General features: G+C 38.9%; 1 protein-coding gene across 2 annotated transcripts in view; it reads right to left on the reverse strand.

Moving 5' to 3' along the window:
* LOC129237290 (protein strawberry notch) overlaps positions 1-23,037 on the reverse strand; it is a 47,098-nt gene that overhangs the window by 20,081 nt on the left and 3,980 nt on the right. For both annotated transcript variants that reach the window (XM_054871942.1, XM_054871940.1), the window contains exon 2: positions 15,266-15,374. In XM_054871942.1, the coding sequence (XP_054727917.1) occupies positions 15,266-15,374 (109 nt within the window). The remainder of the gene's footprint in view (positions 1-15,265; positions 15,375-23,037) is intronic.

Genomic DNA, 23,037 nt, shown 5'->3' on the forward strand with positions numbered 1-23,037 from the left:
TTAGATTTGTGGGTTAACGCACCATGACCTTTTTGCTTTTATCAAGCTGAAAATAACAACTGTTAATTGAAAAACAGAAAACAAAAAATACAGTTAAACGACCGTTCAACGCAGTAATTACCTCGCCACAATGCGTGATAGGCAATTAGAAGAACTCGAAACGAGTGCCCAGCTTGCAGCGAATGACCCAAAACAGACATAAATTGTTTTAAACTGTTTGTTTTAGTTTAGATAAGAAATCAAAAAGATCCAAGAAAAAAGCTTCATTATTCTGCTTTTCGTTGCCGCTCAACTATACCGAACATTTGACCAATACAGCCAATCATTAGGATCCAATGAGGCCTATACTGTTCAGAAAGTTGTGAGTTAGCTACAACAGTACAACAAATACATTCTTAGTTTTCCTGCAAGAGAGCAATGGACAACTCGGTAAAAACTTTCTGTAGCGACGACTCCAAGACTGTAAACGCCACTGATACTGGAACAACTTAACTGATTTGGTTTTTATGATAACGATTTCTGAATCGAAAATATTTGTAATACAAAGTTGGCGTGCACACAAGATCAGGGTCTGCACACCTTTTTCAAAAATAGTCCAGTAAAGTAAATTGAGGGTGAATTTCGGTGCAAGGTGGAATGAGCTTGATCTTGTGTGGATGCCGCGATACTGTGTTGCGATTCTTTCGAGCGTCCAATGGAGTCGAAGCCAATTTTAGGGGCAAGCATAGCGGAAATAGGCGGGTAAATCAAATTTATCATTAACAAAGCTCATGAGAGCCATTGGCGCGGTACTGACACCTAGGAAACAACCAAGTGTTTCTCGAAAAAAAAAAATATTAACCAATATTTACTTTATTTTTTATTATCAGAAGTTACGGAAGTTAGTAAAAACGTAAGTGTAAATATTTGTATAGAAAGAGCCGTGATGACCGGTTGGCTATCTGAAAATATAACCCAATTCTAGGCTAAGATTTACAAAGGCGCAAGTGAATACTGTCAGTACAAATATCCGGTTTCCCAATTTACTCTTTATGAAGAAGATACTCAAATCAAGAATAGGGATATGTCAGATACATACAGGACATTTTTGACCCACCTGCGTACCTTTGCACCAAATTTGATTATTTAAAGCCAAACTGAACGTCTAGAATAATTTCTTGAACCTTTTGGACTTGGATTTGAACCAGGAGCTTTTTAGTAAAGTTGTTTTTTAATTAAACTAAGTAAATTCTTTCAGGACTTTCTCCAGAACGTTGACGTGGTAAATCAATGCTAATGCAGCGCCTTCAGGGATTTTACTTGCTTGTGGGTTTATTCAGACATTTCGAAAGGAAATTCGCCGAGCTTTGACACAAACTTTCACACAAGAATTTTGAACTTATTTGAACCCAGTGGTGTTGAGACAAGTATAGAATTTAGGTACTTATTATTTTCCGGAGTAAGTGTAAGTTGTAAGATTTTAAACTAAAACACGACAAGAAGACAAAAACATACACAAAAGAAAGTAGTGAGCAAATGAACTGAGTCATAAAAAAGAGAACAAAAGGATAAATGAATGCAACTCAATTATACAAACAAGCATTTCTATTCACTAGTTCGAAACATTTATTGAGAGGAATGATGAAAATGCAATAAGAAACAAACAACAATAGTGAACACACAATAAACTGAGAAAAATGATAAACAAAGCGCAGCTGAATTGCATTACTTCACGCTAATGGGCATAACTGTGCTGATTGTAGAATATACACATGGGCCTACGTTCAATTAACACCCTTGGAATATTCGGAATTTATAACTTTGACAAGGTTCACTGAATTAAATTCGGGTATAACTGATACCGAAGGGACTTGGTGTTGTTTTTTTTGCTGGTGAGGAGAAATGGATTTATGCCTACGACATTTTTTTTTGAGTCCTTGGAGCACCGCATTCTCCCTCAAATGGCTCTGCCTCACCTTGTAAACAAAATTGAAATTCCCTCCTTCAAAAATTGAAGTTTCTTAAGTAAGTGCTGCAAGGAAGGTTTTTAGAAACCTTTAAGTATCGTATTTTCCAAGTATGATAGATTACCTGGTTTGGCCAATATACTATGGGGGAAAACAAAATTGACGAGCAACAACTAGGCTACCGCAACTTCTGGCCGCTCATTTCCAACGTACTCACACACTCGTCTAATCAGTCGCTTTTCAGACGCTAACGAAGCAACATGGGCGAAGGTTGTGTTGATTTTTTTATATATCACCAGCACAAGCTCAGTTTTTTCGTAAGCAAACCGCTGGCATGACTACGGTGACATCTGATTTTGGCCACACCTTCTGAAGTCTTTTCCTCAAATGTCTTGTGCACTATTGCGTACACCTTTGTCAGCTACTTGCCGGACTTCTCTTCCAATTTGTGACGGGCATCTTGACGTTCTTCCCCGAGTGAAAAGACCGACAGCTTTACACCGCCTCCGAACGGCAGATATTTTTACGAGGAGTTTTTTCACGGCAGAAATACACTTAGAGGCTTGCTATAACCTGCAGAGAGGTGTCCGCTATTAGAAAAAACCTTTGGCCTCATTTGGTGTTTCATACACATACTCGGTTTAGAACCCAGACCCTACCGAATAGTAGTCACGCTCCAGCTCATTCGGCTACGGCGAACTTTTCTAGTTACCAAAATTCAAATTCCCTCTTTTCGCTAAAGAAATTGATGGACATACCTCAAGTAACTAATTTCAAATGTATAGAGGATTAAGTCAACTGCAGCCGCTGTTTCATGCATGTACTATACACGTATTTGTATGGTATTATTTGAGAAGGTTTACTGTGAGGGCAACAAAATTATATTTTGTTAAATAATTTTCTTCATATTTTATTAATCAATTTCGGAGACCGCCATTTGACAACTTGGAGTAATATTCTTTAGGTGTGTAATCTAGAATTCTCTCGATTGAATGGAACGGCGATTTCAATTAGTGTATTACAGGCCGCGCACATATACACACGCACACATGCATAAAAACATACATACATAAGTGTTGCTTGTTAATTATGTACAATTAAATGTATGTATGCAGCCTAGCCTGTCTATTCATGCGTCATACGTACCATAATTCAACTTTGACCCAAGCAATTGGGGATTAAAGTTGCATATCTTGTAAGGCGCAAATAAGTAGACAAATATTCAGCGAATGTTACTCGCCACACAACTACGTACATATGTACTCGCATATGTGCATGCACACAAAACTGCATTCTATATAGATATATATGTATGTGTATGTATATGTATATGTTATATTGATATTTGAAATGCATATGCTGCTTGGCCGAAGCGAATGTTAGCGTAGATGGGTTGCCTTTGAAATGTAAATAATTAGCAAATGTTTATCCCGTCACTGTATATCAAAGCAATGCGTATACGAATAACCAGTCATGCACATACGCACCTACCTACACACTTGCCATATGTGCAATAATTTCGATAATAATTCAAATACAGCGACTTGTTTATCTTGATTATTAATTAGAAGACGAATAGTCGGTGTGGACCGTGGCGCGGCGAGCGTGTGGGTTTGGGCGAAGACAAACTTCATTTGCTTCTAGGATAATTATGTGCACATACATGCACGCACACTAACCCAAGGAAATTCAAGGATAAACAGACAAAGACTGGCCAAGCAAACCGCACGGTTGTCAGGCATAAGCAGCGGATCTCACTAAGAAGGCCATGGGGGGCAGCAGGTGCAGGCAGCATAACACCGCAGTCAGTGTGAAAGCGAGGGGGATCTATTATATGTCCGTATTTACATAGTCCCAGCTACTTGTTTTCCTACACAACATACACTGCCGCACAACATAAACAAGCGAAAGCCCGCAAACCCGTGAGCTTTACGGGCACCAACCAAGAGGTATTTGTTGTTAGGCGGTTGTAGGGCAGTGGCGGTTGGCCAGCGTCTAATGTAAATATTTTTGCTTGCTAAGATGCATAGAAATGCCCTGTAGCGACTACTGCAGTACACAAGTGTTTTAAACGGGCCACTACCGAGCGACTGACTACAACATTTGATAGATCAATGCGGAAGAAATTAATAAGTTCAAAAAGCTCAGGATATCCGTTTCGAAAAGTTAGTTTTTTTGTGTACTTGTCAAGAAACCTCGCAAAATAAAGACGCTCTGTACAGTTGGCAAAGTGTTAATCGAGCTGGTGAGCTCTGCCGCACTTACCACAAAGGACGCCCCTCATAGATGAAAGTTACTGCGAATGGCCACCAGAGTTCAACTCAGTTAAAATTCATGCATTTCAAAATAATTTTTTACGAAGGGTATTCCGGAAAGCGCCAAACGATGGAAACGCTGTCTTCTTAACTTCGGAAGTGCAGTAAAATGTGCTAGGGTGTTGATTTCCTTAAGAACAATTTTAAGAAATAATGATAGTCCACCGAAGATGGGATAACATATTAAAACGGGCGTCAGGTAGTCAAAACTTATGACCAATAAAAAAGTCGAAATGGAACACCCACCTTCCCCAACCTGTCCTTATAGCCTAAACGCATGTCGAAGAAAGTTCAATAGCTTGAAAGCTTTGCTGCTTGTTCAATAATCCACAAAGTAATAATGATTTAAAGTCAATCCTCTAACTTTTTCTAACAAACTAAGACCATGCACGGGAAATGTCGACGGGTTTCTGTATCAGGTTTTGCAGCTCCTTCAATCTCCTACAAAGGAATACTAATTTGAGGTCAAGCCTCTAAAGTTTCTTTCCAACCTAACCCTATTTAGAAGAAAGTTCAATAGTTTCCGGTATCACGAGGGCAATATTTTTAGGAGGTAAAAGTAGTAGAGCCCCCAGAAGAGCGATGTTTTTGACGGTGAGCTCGAACAGTCACTTGTGCAGGTGTCGACGCATTCTCGAGCTAGCACACCATCAAGCGTCTAAAATTAAAATGGTGTAAGACTTGTCTCCAAAGCTAAACAGTTTCTCTAGCGGAGTATTGACTGCAGCATTTCCCGCATTGGCCACAAAACTGCTCGCACGGCAGTACTGTCACTCAAATGTCAAACCCATTCCTCCGTCAAGTATGGTCTGTCCAAATTTAAGCGCAAGTTACAAGACACCGTCGAACTCAGAAATGGGCACATACCCAAAACTGCGGCAGGAAGAAGGAAAACGGGTTTGACGCATCTTAGCAATTGCATTTTGCATATTGCCATCTTATTGTGCAAATTTGACGCTTTTAGCCTTGGGATTACAACATATTGATAAACAAGCAAATATCTGGTTATCGAGCGGGCATTCATGAACAGGGGAAACAAGCCACGCCCATCCATACCACCACCGCCATTTTGCCAGTGCAATCACATAAGCAAATAACAGTTGCCTACCACTGCTCGCTCAAGATGTTGCAGCGAATTACAAGCACAAGTGCTACATGAAATTTAAAACACCTCACCCCCCACCCTCACTTCTACAAAACTATCAGTGCATCGCCAACGCTCCTGCACTCAGCCGCGCTCAGCACCTACAAACTTGCACGCCGGTTGTTTCGTCTTCGAAGTAATTGCATTAGGCTTTTGTTATGCAATTAGCATAAGCAGAAGTATAAGCGTGTGTCGACGTACTTATGTGCGTATGAGTTGTTGTAGTTAAGTACACTTATACGAGCGGAAACTTACCAGCGGCCTGCATGCAAGCCACATTCAACCAAAGCACCCACAAACAGAAACGACAATGTCTGAAATTTCACCATCTCACCCAACTCTCCTACTTCGTTTGTGCCTCGCTTACTGTTCTTGCCCTTTCCTTCTCTCCTTGCCATGGTAATATCTGCGGCTGACGCCAATGCATTTGCTGCTGAAGACATTATAAACATAATTATAATTATTTGATATAGCTCACTCTGCCCCCTACCGATGCACACAAAACGTTCAGCCATCAGCCGTTGGGGCAAGCAAATGTAAGTGGTTTCTGTGCAATGCTACATTCTGAATTCCATATTTGAATAGTTGGTTGTCATGCTGAAACTATGCAAGCGATGAATTATTGACGATTTTTAGTTCCCAATTATTGCCAAATAAGGCAATGATTGCAACTGGAGAGGTGGAGAGAGAGAGAGAGAGAGTATGAGTTTGCAGTGCTGTTGGCGAACGGCGATAAGCTGTGGTCAGTGGGTGGAAGAGTTAAATGCAATGCACACTAATAAGCATACCTCATAATCGGAAAGAAAACCAACTTACAATTCGCAAAGCTTTATAATTATCTTTAAGTACTTTTCAGTTCCTCAGCCGAGGAAGATAGTAACTGCCAAAAAGCTTAAGTTAGAACTCCACATTAAATTTCCGCGGCGGTTTATACAGCAGGCAAATCTTACAGCTGAATAAAGCGCTGAACGTCATAGCGTGTGGCACGCTTGGTATGGAGTGTTAGCTTCAGGAATTTGAGAAACAACCAATTTGTTGGGGTGCTACGGACTTCCAAAATTGGTGAAACTCCCAACAAACCGGACAAGTCCTCAAGGTCGACTTTACGTCCAGTTAACCAATTGTGGACTAGCGCATAAATGGCTCGAGTATTATTTTTACCAATCAACTGAAACCTTGCTGTGAGCCCTTTTTCCACAACCAAGACCAAAGCTACCTGGAGCTTAATTTGCTGAGATTTTTCTGACATTTGAATTTAGTGATTCTAATTTGAAGGTGGAAGCAAACATAACCTTTGCAATGAATGAATGAAATTGAGGTTTGCACTGCGCTCTCATGGTCTTTTGTGCCCTCTACTCATCACAGTACTCCATTGAAACCCAGTTCCTTAATATACCTAAGATAGAGCTGAGTTGGGTTGAATGTACTATATAGGCCTTTCTTCTGACTGTCAACCGAAATGTGTTAACCTTCTCCATATTCAAGAAAAAGGTGTGTGGAAGCATCCGGGGACTGGTCGCAGATATCCTGTACAGATGACTACGCCATGAACCCAGCTCTTCGCGTCTCAATTTCTCCTTGATGGTGTGTTGTACCATAACAGTGCTCGGGTCATATTATTAACGAGGCCGAGGCCTATCTAGCAAATGCATCCGCTATTTCGTTCCCAGTTGTACAAGTTTTACCACTTCTAATAGAACATCCAGACTCAGTTCAAGGGAACTTTGGACTTTCCCAGTTATACTTCGAAGAGTCACATTAATTAAGTTTAGAGCCTAAGATTGCGGGCATACCCCAGCATGTGAAAAGTGATCGCGTTTGTTACGCCTTTTTTCGTTAGCCCTATTTTCACACCCACCTATTTCAAGACGGATTTTGGACACAGCTGTCCTTTTTTTGTCTCAGGAAGACTCACAGTCAAGAAAAGATAATTGAGCAACTAATTTTAGGACGTTAAGTACCTCTGTAACAGCCACGAGATCTTTTGGGGCCTAATATGAAAAAACTTGGCTGAAGAAACGCTTTGGACCTTAAAGCACACTGTTTTGGTTAGAGGATAACGTACACATAGTCATAGGGAAGATGGTTAAGCTTCCAATGCAGCATTTTGTACTCTGAAAAATTAACTGCAGAGACGCTTTGGACCCAAATATACGCTTTCTTGGACACATAAGACGGCTCACAGTTAAGAAAAGATTATTATATAACCTGTTTTGAGGGATTCGCGCCTCTACCATAACAACAACAAGAGTTTTTTTTCGTATATTAGAAAGCGAGCTTTATAAAATCAGTGCAGACTACAGCTGAAATGACTTACAGACTTCGAAGCACCTCTCCTGTAATTCGATCAGATATAGGCAATTTTGCTTGCGAGTGAAAGGGGGAAATGTCTTTTTTCGCTTAAAAGAGAACAAACCACATATGTAGGCATCTCCAATTCAACACAGCTCAATCCCAATGACACAAATGTAAATTTGATTAACAAATCATTAGAAATACAAATGTTGAACACACATCCTTTCGCAAAGAAAGAGCTTAAGTCAAATTCAAGTCACACAAATAAACTAAAGCCTTAAAAAGATTACAAACTAAAATTTGCTCAATTCTCACAATGAATATATATACAAAGATATGTGATGTGAGCTTGGAATGCCTAGCACAAGATATCAACTGTCTTGTCACCTGTTCTAAAATAATGAAATACTGAAATACCGAAATACTTAAACGATACGCAAATTGGTAAACAGGATATTACACGCAATACAACAACGATTACCAAAGCAAAACAATGGGCAATCCGGTGGCAAACAAGTGTAGCAAATTAAGATAAATTGGAAAACATTTCAAATAAGTGCTTGTACTGTCCACATAAGTACAAATGAGTGTGTCCATACATGGATATTAACATACAGGCTGAAGGAGCAGCAAAATACTTACGAAAGGACGAGAGTAATGCAACAAATTGCAAGGATTACAAGTGCAAGTCTATTAAGTAAGCAAGGAGTAGGTCATGCTCGTTGCCCAGCTTGCGGAAGAATGCAAGAATGCAGCCGGCAAGGATATGTCGTAAGGAGATGCAAGCAGCCACAAGACAAGCCGACATAGGCTGCAGCCAGGGTGCATACGAATCGACTGACAGTTTAAGAAATTGGTAAAATTTTCTATTCAGACAGACAGCAGTCACTTAGGTCAGCTTAAGTGCTCCAGTAATGCATGGCGCATACATACGTACATATGTGTGCATGTGTACTACATACAAATATTTTTTGTGGCCTAGAATTTGCATTTAAAATGCCTGCAAGTGTTTTATATTTACATTTCTTACAGTTGAGTGGCTTAAGTACATTTTGTGGCCAATTTGGGTAAGGTGTTGGCAGAGTGTTTATGTGTGTGCGTGTGTGAGAAGAAAAGACAGTTAAAGGCTAGCTGATGGAGTAGGTAGTTAATTGCTTTAGGAAAATCCTTCAATGAAAGCGAAAATGAAAGTGTTTTTTGCTTGAGCGTGTGTTTGTTGTATTTCTACACATTTCGTGACAAGAGTGTGTGATGTGGACTGGCACAGTGATTGTGGAATGAAAGGAAAAGTGTCGTTGAGTGCGGTTGATATGGTAATTATTTTCGTTAAAGGTATAAAGGAATTAGTTAGTGGTTGGAGAGATTTTAAATTGATGTTTATTTTAACACTTAATTTACTAAGAATATCTGCCGGAGAGCAATTGAAGGAGAGTTTGAATATGTGACGGATAGTGTTTTTACGAATTACTACAGTAAATTGTGGAATAAAAGTTTAAGGACTCAAAGGATATTTAAATAAATCTATGGAAGCTGATCATCAAGGGCCAAATAGCTGAACAAATCACGTTCAGAATTTCTGCTTCTCTCCATCTTATAAAATAAAGTCCTGAAATATGTATGTGTGCTAAAACCTATGCACAAAATGTTACGATTCGCACAGAGGTTTTTGTATTTTGAAGCTAGTCTCTCCCGGAAGGACATAAAATGGATAAATTTACAAAAGAGGAATGTCTTTAAGACAAAATATATTTAAAAGCCACAACTTATTTGCAAACTGTAACAAATCAAAAGTGGCGCAACCGATTACAGTACTTTTTTTTTGCTATAAAGTTTTGAAATGTTTACTATCAAACTGCGTTCATCAAACTTATTTATTATTTCCTAATATAGACGCAACGCGAATTGTTAGAGCATACCAGCGCTAGTCATGCTGAACAGGCGTGTAATAATTTCCTAAAACTAACATACAGATACTGGTTTCCACTCCAATTATGAACCCTACAGTGTTACTGTGAATCTTGTACCTGTGTATCTTTAAGAACTAATAAGCTTCTGCATGCCCACTCCTCACTTAAGAGGAGTCCATCTAAAAAAGGGGATGTCGCTTATTTTTACACAGACCTGAACAGTTTGAGATGAAGTGAGAGAAATCGTTTATTCCTCCTCAGTGTTTTTACAGCTTTTGCGAGATCTTTGAAAGGAGCTCTGGTCATTCTTTGGATCGTCTGTCATCAAGCTATGCCGTGTTAGAATTTTGTTGACATTGGATAATAAACGCAACGGTTACCCTCTTCCAAGGAACGAATCCCGCATGACGCACGAATCATTTTTGTTTTGGCGCTGAGCCGTGAAAAGCAATAGTTTGTTAAGCACCGAGATCTTTAACTGTTCAGCTACAAAAAAAATGTATCAACTGAATCAAAATTTAGAGATAATATCACTCTGTGTTCTTAACAGAAAAATGTGTCCAATTGAAAGCTCAAATCTTGTTTTTCAGTTATATTTTCTATATTCAGAATATTATTCTGAATATTATCGGAAATGAGATTTCATTTTGCCCAAATAACACTTAAAATCGGATTATTGTATTGTGGTCCCAGCTTATCTAAGTAGTACTCGGCAAGTGGCGGACCTCATAGGCATGTTTTCTCAGCAATAGCCTACTTAGTGTTGAACTCAATTGAGCTGGAGTCTGTTCTGTTGAGTCGTCTCTTATAAAGATCGAAAACAGTCCTGCGAAAGTTTAGATGCGCACCTCAAATCAGTCGAGAGTTCTTACTGCAGATTAACATCCCTCAAAGCTCTCCGCAAAGCTTCATCCACTAACTATCGTGAAAACTAATACTTCAGCTGGGATGTTTCTTTTTTCAACGTAGATAGACTTCTGTGCAGAGTGTAATTCTGAAGGGAATGTGAGTTTTGGGAATCCGCGCTCAATGTAATTTTTACTGACATATAACAAGGCTTTTTGTAAGACTTTTAAAAGCAGAATTTACTATCCGCATATCCGAAAGTGATGCCTAATATATTGCAAAAGACAAAATATTCTAGACGAGTACAACTTTAAAACTGGTTAGCTTTTCCGGTTAAGCGTAGTTTGTGCTAGCGCTAATCTTCAATAATGCATCTCTAGAAGATTTGTACAGCAGTTGGATTCACTGGCCTAGCCCACAACCTGTCATACATTTCACCTTGATGCACTTCTCTCAACCTTAAAGCAATTATATTTTGAATTCGACAAATTTATTAATCTCAACTTGCTCAAATCAGCCACAAAATCGGAAACTACTTTTGAGGAGCCACCACCGAGTGCACTACAACTAAGTAGCAAAGCTCGCCCCACACTCTTAACACACACACACACACCTATGAATTCATACAACGCTACCCCCCTCTCCCAGCATACCAACAATCACTGAGCAATCAAGATTAAACGCCAAACAAGTGGGAAGGGGTGTTGAGTGTTGAGTGAAGACAAACAAGGACGCTTAAAACGAACTAATATGCTAAACTTCCTGGACGAAGGCTGAAGGTTGGCAAAGCGCGAGTCAATGGGTGAGCTATGCACCTTAATTATAATGCAAACGGGGGAACTGGAACGGTAGCAATAACAAACTAGCTGCAGGTGTGCAAATGTTCCAAATGACAAGCCTACTCAGTCACTTGCAGCGATGCACTTGTGTGTGTCCTTGCATTATGTAATCACAGGTAGAACGTCGAAATTCCACTAATTTCCAATAGCAAATGCAATCAAACAAATATATGCACGCAAACACACGCCTATACATCCACACGTATGCATATATGTGTATATACATAGGCAATCGACTCCATATGAACAGGCTGCTCGGCAGGCTGTGCGTGCGCGTATTGCGGAATTGTGATGAAGAGGAGCAGCGAGGAAGGCGTTCTCCCATTGGTGGAATGAGCAATGCCTTGACCAATAACGATGGCTATAGCAACAGCAACAAAGTTAGTTAGCCCGGGATAGCAGTTCGATGGACATCTGCGTTAATGCAAAACAATACATGCCCACATACGAGTATGTATGTGTGTGTACGCATGCACACAACCATGTAGACACCACCTACAGAAGTGCACCGAATTTGGGTACGAATTGCAAGTGGAAGGCAAAAATATTGATAGCCGAAAGAGTGAGCGAGAGGGGTTAGTTGAGAGCTGGGTGCGTCAAAGGTAGGCAATTGCAATGAACTGAGTATCAGAAGTGCTCGTAAATGCATTTGCAGACCAAGTAATAAATGGAAACTCAGTGACAAAAAACTACAATATAATCCAGAAAGTTGGTGGCTTTGTATATTTTATGAGTGTTACATGCGTCCATCCATCTTGCGAGCAAACTACATTTTAATTAACTTTAGTTAGCTGAAGCTCAAAGACACTTAAGCTTAAGTTCAATAGTAATTGGCAGGCATGTCGATCAGTTTCAAGTGTTGGAATACACAAAAATTTTCCAAAAGTGAAGGACTCTCCACATTCTCTTGATTGGATAGTCAAAGTACAGAGCGTTTAAAGCTTCCGGCCTTAGCGAGCCTAGTCACAGCTCTCATCCTACAGGACCGCATACGCTGATGTGTCTTGTTAGGATATTCGCATAACCCTAATACCTGGGATAGAATAAGTATCTCATGGTTACCCAAACAGCTGCACGATGGTTTGCAATGCCGAGTTAGTTTTCAGGTGGATATAGGACGGGCAAGAGACTGTAAAGCAGTTTGACTGTTTTTTCTGTTTATTTATCCACAGGAACTCTAAGGCGTAGACTTTGATTTTAAGAAATGCGTATATTTTGACTTGGAAGAGTAAGACAAAATTGTGAAGAGTAAACTAAAGCAAATCACCAGCAGCTACGACACAGGTCACGACAGTCGGTTTTACCCTAACGACATTTTTCCGAATATTTTTCTTCTCCATAAATTTTTAGTTGGTCCGATCCATAGAAGCCCTCTAGTATTGCTGTGTATTCGCGTAGAGGTATCCCCTTTTTTCTCTCACCCTTTCTTCCTTTTTCCTCACACTGGACCACCTTCTGGGTTAGCCTTACCTCTAAACGTAAAGATCTCTTCGATATTTCACCTCACTGTCAGCTTTACTATTTTTAAACCTTTCTAGGTACTCCGGAGTTTTACTCAGCTCCACCTCTTATTTTGCCCCCCAATCTTCAGAGAAAGAGAGAGAGAAGCAAATGATAGATAAAACCCCAGTTCAATCTTTTAGAATGGCAGATGGCAGAAGAAAGTGGTAGTAGTCTATGGCGAAAATAATTCTGTAATAAAGTTAACCAATAGCGCCACAAAATAAGCCACACATTTTTGAAATAAACACATTTAAAATGAATACCCAGCATCCCCGATTAACAGCCGCGTACAATGCGAACCTATTGTATATGGGTAACCAATCGCTCGGCCAGGAATGCAAAATGTCAAACTAACACAAAACCTTACCGAAAGGCTGAGCAATTGATGCAAATAAGAGCTGCAACATCAGGCTAACACCCACTGATAATAGAGTGCATGTGGTTGTGTGGACAGGACACAATGGAGGCAACTATTCCGGGCACACAATTTTGACGACACGAAAATATAATACGTATACCTATACAAACGCAGTCAACAGCACGAGCAAAGCGAAAGAATTTCGAGAACGCCACAGCAAGGCACTATGGCTTAAGTATGGAAGAGACAAGTCCTACAGCGGTGCGTAATGACAACCAAATGTGGAAAGGGGCATACGAAAACTTTCGACTTTGAAAGTTTTTGTATTTGCCAGAAAGTTGAGCGCTGTTGCCCCGAAACTAACCATTAAAGTAACCGTTCAACCAACCAGCTGGCATACACAACTTGCTTCCCAACAAATTGAACCACTACCCACAGAATGGTTATAACCTCCCTTATATATGCCAACAACAACAGCAACTACAACCATATCCTCATACTGCATTCATTGCGTTTTAGTGCCCATCTTCGCTTCAATGAAACTGCTATGTGCTATTCATAGCACACTTTTTTGGGAAATACCCTGGAAGTGGGTGTGGGAAATTCATCCTGCCCTGCATTGTTCTCGTTGTTGTTTTCATAGTGATAGGGTTGTTGATGGTGTTGGTGATTAAATTCGTGAATGTAGTTTGCATGAAAATTTTAAATAAAGCTGCTGTGGCTACTGACTACTGGGGCTGCTTTCAATGGGTGGTTGGCGGTTGGTTGCTTGTTGGCATAAATAAGTTAACTGCTTGGGTTTTACAGATAAATATTTGGGTTGATATGTGTGTAGTTGAATTTCTATGTGTGTGTGTGTGTGAGTGTGAATTTGTATATGTGTGCCTGCCCGTGGCAAATGGGTATCCTTGGCGAATTTAAAGAATTTAATTTGGAAATGAAGTGCAGATGAAGGTGGAGAGTCACTTTGGCAGCAATGAAAAGTAAAGTTCTCGCTCGAAATTGTTTCTAACGGGTAGGCTAAGTGGAGGGAAAAGTAACCGACGGCGAGATTTTGCAACTTTTGAAAATAGAAGAAAATTCAGGCGAGACACATTTTCTAGTGTTTAATGTGGAAGTTGTTCGACGTAAACGACTATGTTGCGGGCAGACAGCAGCTCGATAATAGGAGGTCTCAGGGATTCAACTCAGACTGCGTGCATTGTAGATAACTTTGATAGCAGACGCGATAATAAGACCATGAAAACTAAAAACGATCACAAAGATCATGAAAGCTAGCGAGACTCACCAGCTGTCTACCCAGAGTCGTCTTCTTCAGGGAAAGGAAGCAAAGGCATCTTACTTATATGTGTCTCAATCCAGAAACATACCTCTCTGGCAAGTTGAGCAAATATATTGGAAAGCCCCTGCATATCTGTTCAGTCAAATATTATCGGAGGGAATACTTGTAGAAACGAGCAAAATGTATGTAGAGTCTGAGATGCAAAGTAGCTACCCAGCAGTCTATTGTCAGTAAACCTGAACTATTAGGGAGCACATGCGCTGGCAAAAGAAGTGGGTGTGCAGAAGCAGATGGTGATTATCGAATTTTTCATAAATCAGTTGAGAATAGCAGGAGTGCGCTTTAAAAATTTAGGTTAATTGCTTGACCAAATTAAGTTGGGTTCGGTAAAATCTATGTGGATAGAAGATAGAAGACTTATACTCCTCCTTTCAAACATAATTGAACATTATGGATAAGGCATTGAAAACTCCAGGAGCAGGCATATCACTCTAATTGGGATTCTTCTAAAACCAAAGAAGCCGAACACACCAACTGCCTGACTAGTGAAGAAGCATTTCTAATTCGGAGCGACTGCAGGCTCGTACATCGAATTAGAAAGTAGTAATGTGCTTCCACCATATAAAAAACCTATCTATCTAAGTGTTTGGAGAATACTGCTAGACTGACAGTCCTTAGCGGGATACAAATCCGGGTCGTTCCAGTAACGTACAACGACTGTCATAGAAGCGCTATTGCTTGTAGCTTCAAGCTCATAATTCCTCCAGCATTATGCCAGAACTAAAACCAAGTATTCAAAACTCTTGCTGATTAATTTTGTAGCTACTCACCTGGTACTTCTATTTTATCTGGATCTTCATCGTCATCAAAATCGGAGCAAGAATCATCATCATCTAAATCGACGTCGTCGTTAAAGTCGATGGACTTTTTCAAAGAAGCCTGTAAGTAAAAATAATAGTAAAACAGTTACTTATAAAATATACAGCATTGCTACAACAACAACATGACAAATTTGTCGCATTAACCGGTTATCGCCTTAAAGTCTAATAAAAGAGGTTGTAAACTCAAAAGTACTGCTTTGCGCTCGATGAAGTGAGGTGGGAGAAACTTTTTGGTTACTTGTTTAGCAGAAAAGGCAGATGATGCAATTAAGGGGGTCGGACAAAGATTATTCACTGGTTACAAGTCGCTCCCACCCTGACTTGATAGATCGCTTTGGCATAGAATGCATTAATTGCTTTGAGAGCTATGAGAGAGTTTGAGCACATTTTTTCACTCTTTTTCAGACTGGGAATGAATCAGTTACGAAAAAAATTGCATCCTCGGCCTTCAGGAATTTGGGTAGAAAGGACCTCTTAGGATTTAGAAGGTTTATTTAGTATGTGGAATAGTAATACTTAGAAGTACTTCATCAGAACACAAAAGATTTCTGTAGACCCTATTGTTCCACGTTTCCTCTAGATCTGTATTGCAACTATTCAACTACATACTGAGGCTACTGGCAGGTAAAATAGAAGCAATAAGTTCAAGAAGAGCTTCTACGAGACTTTTTTTATTTTGCTTTTTCGCAGGAGGACTGCAGTTGTCTTGTCCTGCTTTGTCTGCTAAAGAACTATGGTTATACGGAGACAATTTCTTCTCAGTTTTTTAATATTCAATTTACAAATTGGGTTGGAAATCGACGAATTTTGGATTGCCAGCCCATATACCATAGATAAACACACTCAACTAAGCCGGCTTGCGCTGGAAAAGTGGCAATGGTAGTGTAAAATCTTGCTATGTATTTCTTATCATTTCCAGAATTCCTTGCTTTACGCATTCTGAGCCTTAGTGTTGCCTGATTTCAAACTAAAACCTGCTTCAAACACTTAATACAGAACCATGTCACAAAAAACGCTGCTTAACTTTAAATCTCCAACCCCTTGACCACTTCACAAAGATGTCCCCAAAGGATACTACATTCTTTGCATGCATGTAAGTGCGTGTGTGTATTTTCCAGCAAACGTTACCACCTCAAAAATCGATAGTAAAGTGCCACACACGCTAATACGCGCTCGGAGCAAGGCAGCATATTGAGGCGCGGATCGAAATTTTCAAAAATAATTTATAAACTTTCAAGTAGTAGATACACTTCAAATGAAGACACAAAAACTCACAGGATAACTGCTTTTCAGCACACCTCTTATTGACCACAATGAACTGCTTCTACACTGAGTCAAGCTCTAAGGAGTTTAACTGGCACTTCAGATTTTTGGGAGCACAAAAGTAACGTCTACACTGTACCTAACGTACTCATCAACTGGCACTTGGAATATGTACGACCGGGTCACATACTCTCGACAAGTTTAACAAAATTTCATTTCGAAGCGTACAAAACCCATAAACGATATTTGTTGTAATTGCTGTGGCACAGGAACAAAACGCTTGCAACAAAACAACACAGAAAATCGCATACAGTAGCGGCACAGCGCAAAAGCGAGCGAGGAACGAGTCGAACGAGCGTAGCAACCCTTTCGTCATGATATGTATGTACATATATATGTATGTGTATATGTACTCCGACAACAACAAACGTAGCAGGTGGCTAACGCACAAGACAAAAACAAAACCGATGTTGGAGCTTATATGTAGCACAGCATAATAGAGGATGCCATGAGCCGGCAAGGATACGAGGTAATTGGTATGTATGCATGTGTGCAAGTAAGTACAAGTGTGTGTTCTGGCTTTCAAAGTGGGTAGGAAGCGGATGGGTAGAGAGCGTTGGATTTATGGTGGCAAACAAATGAACGGACGGTAGGCATATGAATAGTTGAAAATAGTTGCAAAACAGCGAGACAACTGACTGGGGCACATACTTCAATTAGCGGGCAATATCCGATGGTACATATGTAACGGATGTTTTTATTGGAGGCATAAAACCTTGTATTTTAAACTAGCGAGTGTCTGCGTCTTCGAATGCGCGATATTTTTCTTATGAGAAGAAAATGCGCACCACCTCGGTCAAAAAATGGTCAAAAATCAACGCGAATTTCGAGCTGCCACTTTGTGGCTAAAAAGTTTGAAATTTCAAGGTTTTCTTTAATATTTTTTATAAATTTGATACAAAGTTTAAGGCTTTGAATAAAATGGTTTTTGATATAAAACTAATATATTATAAACTTATAAGCTTCTTAAAAGTCTGACTTATTTGCTTGCAATTTCTATGACATTTAGGTCCCTTTCCCACGCTTCCTACTATATAATATTTCCGGTTCCTTAAACACATTTTGTTGCTCCGACTGCCCGTGTAACCTTTCACATTTCTCACCACAAAAACAGGTAATGGGCAAGTTTAGATTTCTTCATTGCCGACATTTCAGTGTTATTAGTTTAGATGAAACTGCATTGGAACTCGTCCTAAGCCTCTCTGCTTTTTGTGCACCATTTTATTTTTTAATACGAAATCAAACAGAATCGCACATTTTTGGGCAATTTTACAACAGCTAATTTTGCCACATAAACTTATCAATATATCAATGCATCTAAAAAAGGCACCCATTACTTACTTGCTACCATCAACAACGCCAACACAAATACACATGCGAACACCAGCAAACACTAGCAAAACTACACAACTTTAACGAAGAGGGCAATGGCTACTAGCCGCAATGGCAACAATCGTTAGAGTCGTGTAGAATTTGCCGAGCAGAACGCGCTACAGAGAGTTGGAAGCGAAACAGAAGATGTGCATAGCAAGCAGAAACATGCACGAGACGAGGAGTCGAGTGCGCTGGGCACCTGTAATCAGAACACTACCAGCCTCACTACAGCATTTCGTAGGCACAAAAACTATGACAGCGGACGCAACGCAGTCCACGGTTGAAGCATGAAATACACTGCATACAGCTTATAAATGTGTTTCCACTAGTGCCACTCACACTGCCAAGAGCACACTCTCATACCTTCGAAGCACCCAACCAACACTTGCTCACGTTGGTGGACTATTTTTGTTTGTTTGCCTTTTTCGGGAGTACCTACGCATGGTAGCCTCCCTAAATGTTTGATAAATAAACGGATAAATATGTGAATATGTTTGCTTGAATATAAATTTGTATAAAAAGTTGTGTATAAGTGTACCGACGTATTTGAAGCGTTTCGAGGCTCATAATCTCATTCGGGGCGCACATACAAAAATCCAGTCGAGAACTGAGGCCTTCCGTAACCCATTCCAAGCTTAGCTCCAGTCTCTGATAAGCGGACGCATATATGGTTGTAACTGCATTTGAATATGGCGTCAAAACCCTGCTGTAGGATTCTTTTCTACTCAGTTCAAATACTCTTGTTTTGAGTGTGTAAAGTTTGACAGAATTGGATTTTATTATAACAGAACACGAACTGAGATTTTGTTGCTTATTGTTCTTAAGGCCCAAACGAATGAAGAAGAAATGGATAGCGAAAATAGGATAAATGGTTGTTAGTTTGACATACTTTTCGACTGACTTTCCAGACCCCTTACTTATAAATGAAGGTATACACTTCGACCTTAGGATCTATTGTGCCCTCCACCCTCCACAATACCTCCACAAGACCCAGTTCGCTCAATAATCCTAAGATAGTACGAGCTGTGCTGAGCGAATTTTCCTCTTTTCCGGTCGTTTAAGACCCTCTAATACACTCTGAAAATATTTTGAGGGTCATATATCTTTTTCAACTTGCGAAACCCGGATAGGTACAGGTGCAGGCACAAGTACTCTCTGTATTTTAAACAACTCTGAAAATTTTCATATTCAATTATTTACTCTTTCCAGTTAATTGTTCAAGTTTTAAAATTTTTAAATTCGGGTTTTTCGACTTTGTAATTAAGTGAAAATTAATTAGATTTTTACGATTTTTCTAGTTACAGTACAATCGGGGTTGAATGAACTCCGACCTAAATTTTTCGGTACTGGGTAGAGTGAACGAACATTAAGAACTGAGTGAAATGCATGTAAACGGCGTCAGAAGCTGCTACAGCCTGGCAAAGCTATCTAGTGCAAAAATTGTAAAACTTGTTAATTCAATGTTTTACTTTTTGTCGTTACGTGTTAATTAAATTTTTTTTAAATTTCTAAATTCAATTTTTACACATAACTGCAGTTCATTAAAATTTTGTTCCTCTTTCTAGCTATCAATTGTCGATTAAAAAACTAAAAAAAAATTAAATTCGACAAGCATATTAACTTTTCAAATTCGAGTTTCTAGTCTTTCTAATCATGTAATTGTAAATTTAAAAATTTTAAAGTTTTCAATTCCAGATGTTATCCGCTCTAAATTTGCTATTAGTTGCGATCAAATTTCTCCTTTCCGTCTTTAAAAATGTATGTCCATTTCACGCCCTTCAAAAAAAAATTCACAAACAAAAGAAATAGAAAAAAAGTATCATCTAGCCACAGATGCTCTCCACTCTAAGCAATACGCATCAAAGCCTAACTCCACTAATGCCATAAAAACCACTTTCACTCATGAAAAAAAGGAAAAAGAGAAAACAACCATTACACACTGCTCCTGCTGTTTAAGGGCCATAACTAAACAAACCCAAATAAAGCCAAAAACGAACGACCTTGCAATAAGAAGGCAGCAATCAAAACAATATATACAATATACCAAAAACACAAAAAACCACAAAAAATGGTGCGAAAAAACACAAAAGCATCGCTATTTCTCCACCAAGTGTCCTGCGCCCTACATTTAAATGCTCTAATACGTGCCTATGCACTGCTGTGTGTGTGTGCAAGGGAAAAATTACCAGGACACGCAGTTATTCCCAATTTTACTTGCTTCTGTATAGATTACGAACAGAAAAATAAAAACAAAAAATGCGTTGAAGAAGAAGACCGAACACAAATTTACATGGAGGAGCAGAGGGAGGAAAAAAACAATATAAAAAAAAAATGCTACAAAACAAGGCGAAAAATGTAGCACATGCCATGGAAAAAATGCGAGCAAAACAAAAACGGTAAAAATCAACACATGTTCACAGCTACAAATTGTACACTGCAAAAAAAATGCGCCAAATAAGAAATGCAAGTGAAAAAAAGTCAACAAACTTGGGTATACATACGCATTTCGTGCACGAAAAAATTCACTGTACATGCACTTGTATTTTCTGCTCATTTTACATATCCCTTTGTGTATACATTCGCAGGAAACAGGGCCGGGTCGTTGGCATGATGAGGGTGGTGCGCATGCGCATGCGCCGCAAAAACCATGTTGTTTTCTTACGTAAGTATGTACATATGAATATAGTTATAGCCGTGCGTCGGAGGAAAAGCGGGAACAGGCTAAAAGTTCAGGCAGCAGATATATGGTAGGTAAGCAATTTTAGCAGGGGCGGGTGGCACTTTCTCACGGTTTCATAATTACCTACATACTTGCATTATGCATGCGTACTCGTATGTGTACAATAAGAAGCAAATATGTCCATGCATGTGTAGCGCGAGCAGTGAAGCTCTCTGAAGCAGGGCATTGGCTATAAATCCCATGTTACTATCACGAATTTGTTTATAAATTGAAATTTAGCAAAAAAAAATTATGAAAATTCTAAACTTTAAATACCCACAGATGCACATATAGGCATGCACAACGAAGAAGACGATAATAATAACATTCTGAGAAATAAAAATATCATGGAAATTAAATGCGCATTAGCGAAAAGCCCAGTTACAAATATAACTCCTATATAAACCAGGCCTGAAACCGTTCAATGTTTTCGCATGAGAAACAAATTTTTAAAGCAGGTATACATTTCTGGATTTAAACTGATGGAGAAATATAAAATTTAGCTTCAGCCACCACGTGTTATTTTTCGTTATTTTACGTAATAGACTAAGAGCCCGCGACGCCCAGACCTTCGTTAAATTATAAAAGTTGGAAATTTTTCTATATACGTCTCCTATACAGGTATAAGCAAACCCAGATTATTAAACCAGGGTCGCGGTGGCTTTGGCAGGTAACAGGTAGTAAAGGTGAGTAAAATTGAGTCTCAAATTTGTAATAGTATAAAGCTTAGTTTTTATACATTTCAACTTACAATCATATCAGAAACTGCCTCGTCCATTGGCGGACACTTAGGGCGGTAACAACCCCTCCCCAGACACCCTAACATTCTAATTATTTATAAATCTACTTTCGTCATAGTATAAAATCTAATTTTTATATATGTTATTCAGAGATCTATAAAAATAATGTTTTCACAATCCCCAGACAGTTTCGATGGTTCCCCTATCTTCCCAGACATAATGAAGTCCACTCCAGGCGTGAGCGCGATGAATATATATGTACGTTGGCGCGAGTGAAATAGTGCGATCTGTTCTCTAAATTTATCAAGAAAATTCATTATATACATTTATTATATTTTATTTATATTATATACATTATAACAGCAGAAAAATTTTCATATTAACAAATTATTAAATCAACAATACAATAATGCAATTTTTATTGAGTCAAGTGGAGATCTACGAAAGTTGTAAATATCAATCGAAAATTTTTTCTAGTATTGTGCAGAAAAAAATACGAAAAATCGACAGCTGATGGTAAAATTCTAGAAGTTTAAAGTTAAGAAGATAAATTTGTATGCATGTTAGTTTTACTGTAAGGAGAGAGAATAATTTAGATCGTAATTGAACCAATCGAAAAATATTTCAATTATATTTATAATTATAGCCATTACAATACAAAGTAAAAATATAATGTGTCAAACATTATTATTAAATCAAAAAAAATATTTAATCAACTTCATCGTCCTCGTCGGTATCTCGATTATCTTCATCATCGCTACTCCATTCTGCGGATTTGTCCTCATGAATGTCATCGTCTTCATCAGCTTCTGTAATAATTAAAGCAAGTTAGAATAATTATGAATGGTTGATAATTTCTTCACAAACAGTGAACATTATAACATACCTGACAAAGTTTGTAGAGAATCACTGACATAAGTAGGTAGCTGATCTCCTTCAAACCATTTAAAATGGTATTGATCATTTTCCAGTACCCAGCCATTATTTTCAGGTTTATGTGAAGTAGGTTTTCTTAAGTGAGCATTGTTCCAAATCGTACAAATATAATTAGCTCGTAAAAAATGCTGTAGTAGCTCATTTTCACAAGGTGGTAAACTGCTAGCATCAAAGTTTCTCAATTTTTTTCGATTGAAAGCCTCATTAATGTCGGAAACTTTGTATGAGTCTATAAACATCTGAACTCGAGCAGAATTGACATCAATTGCATTCCGAACATTATATACACTGCATATATATTTCTGAATACTATTGAAAATGTTCTTCTGTTCACTGCTGTCCTCTATTATCTTATTTTCGCCGAACTTTATAAAAGCTTTTTGGAATTCATCGTTTTTTTTTAATAGTTTGTAAGGTCTTAGTTTTCCCTTTCTAAATAATGCCGGATTGTAATCGCACCCTCTTATTGCGTGGAAACCAGGCAAGCTTCGGCAAATGGATTCTCCTAACTGGGCGTGTATCTTTGTTAGATTCACGTACCTCACATTGTTTCCAGTACCCGTCAGCATCCAAATGGTCGAATCATTTTTCAAGCGATGTAAATGAGCAAGCATTATAGCGGCAATATC

This window comes from Anastrepha obliqua, chromosome 2 (genome assembly GCF_027943255.1).
Source record: "Anastrepha obliqua isolate idAnaObli1 chromosome 2, idAnaObli1_1.0, whole genome shotgun sequence".
Classification (NCBI taxonomy): Eukaryota; Metazoa; Arthropoda; class Insecta; order Diptera; family Tephritidae; genus Anastrepha; species Anastrepha obliqua.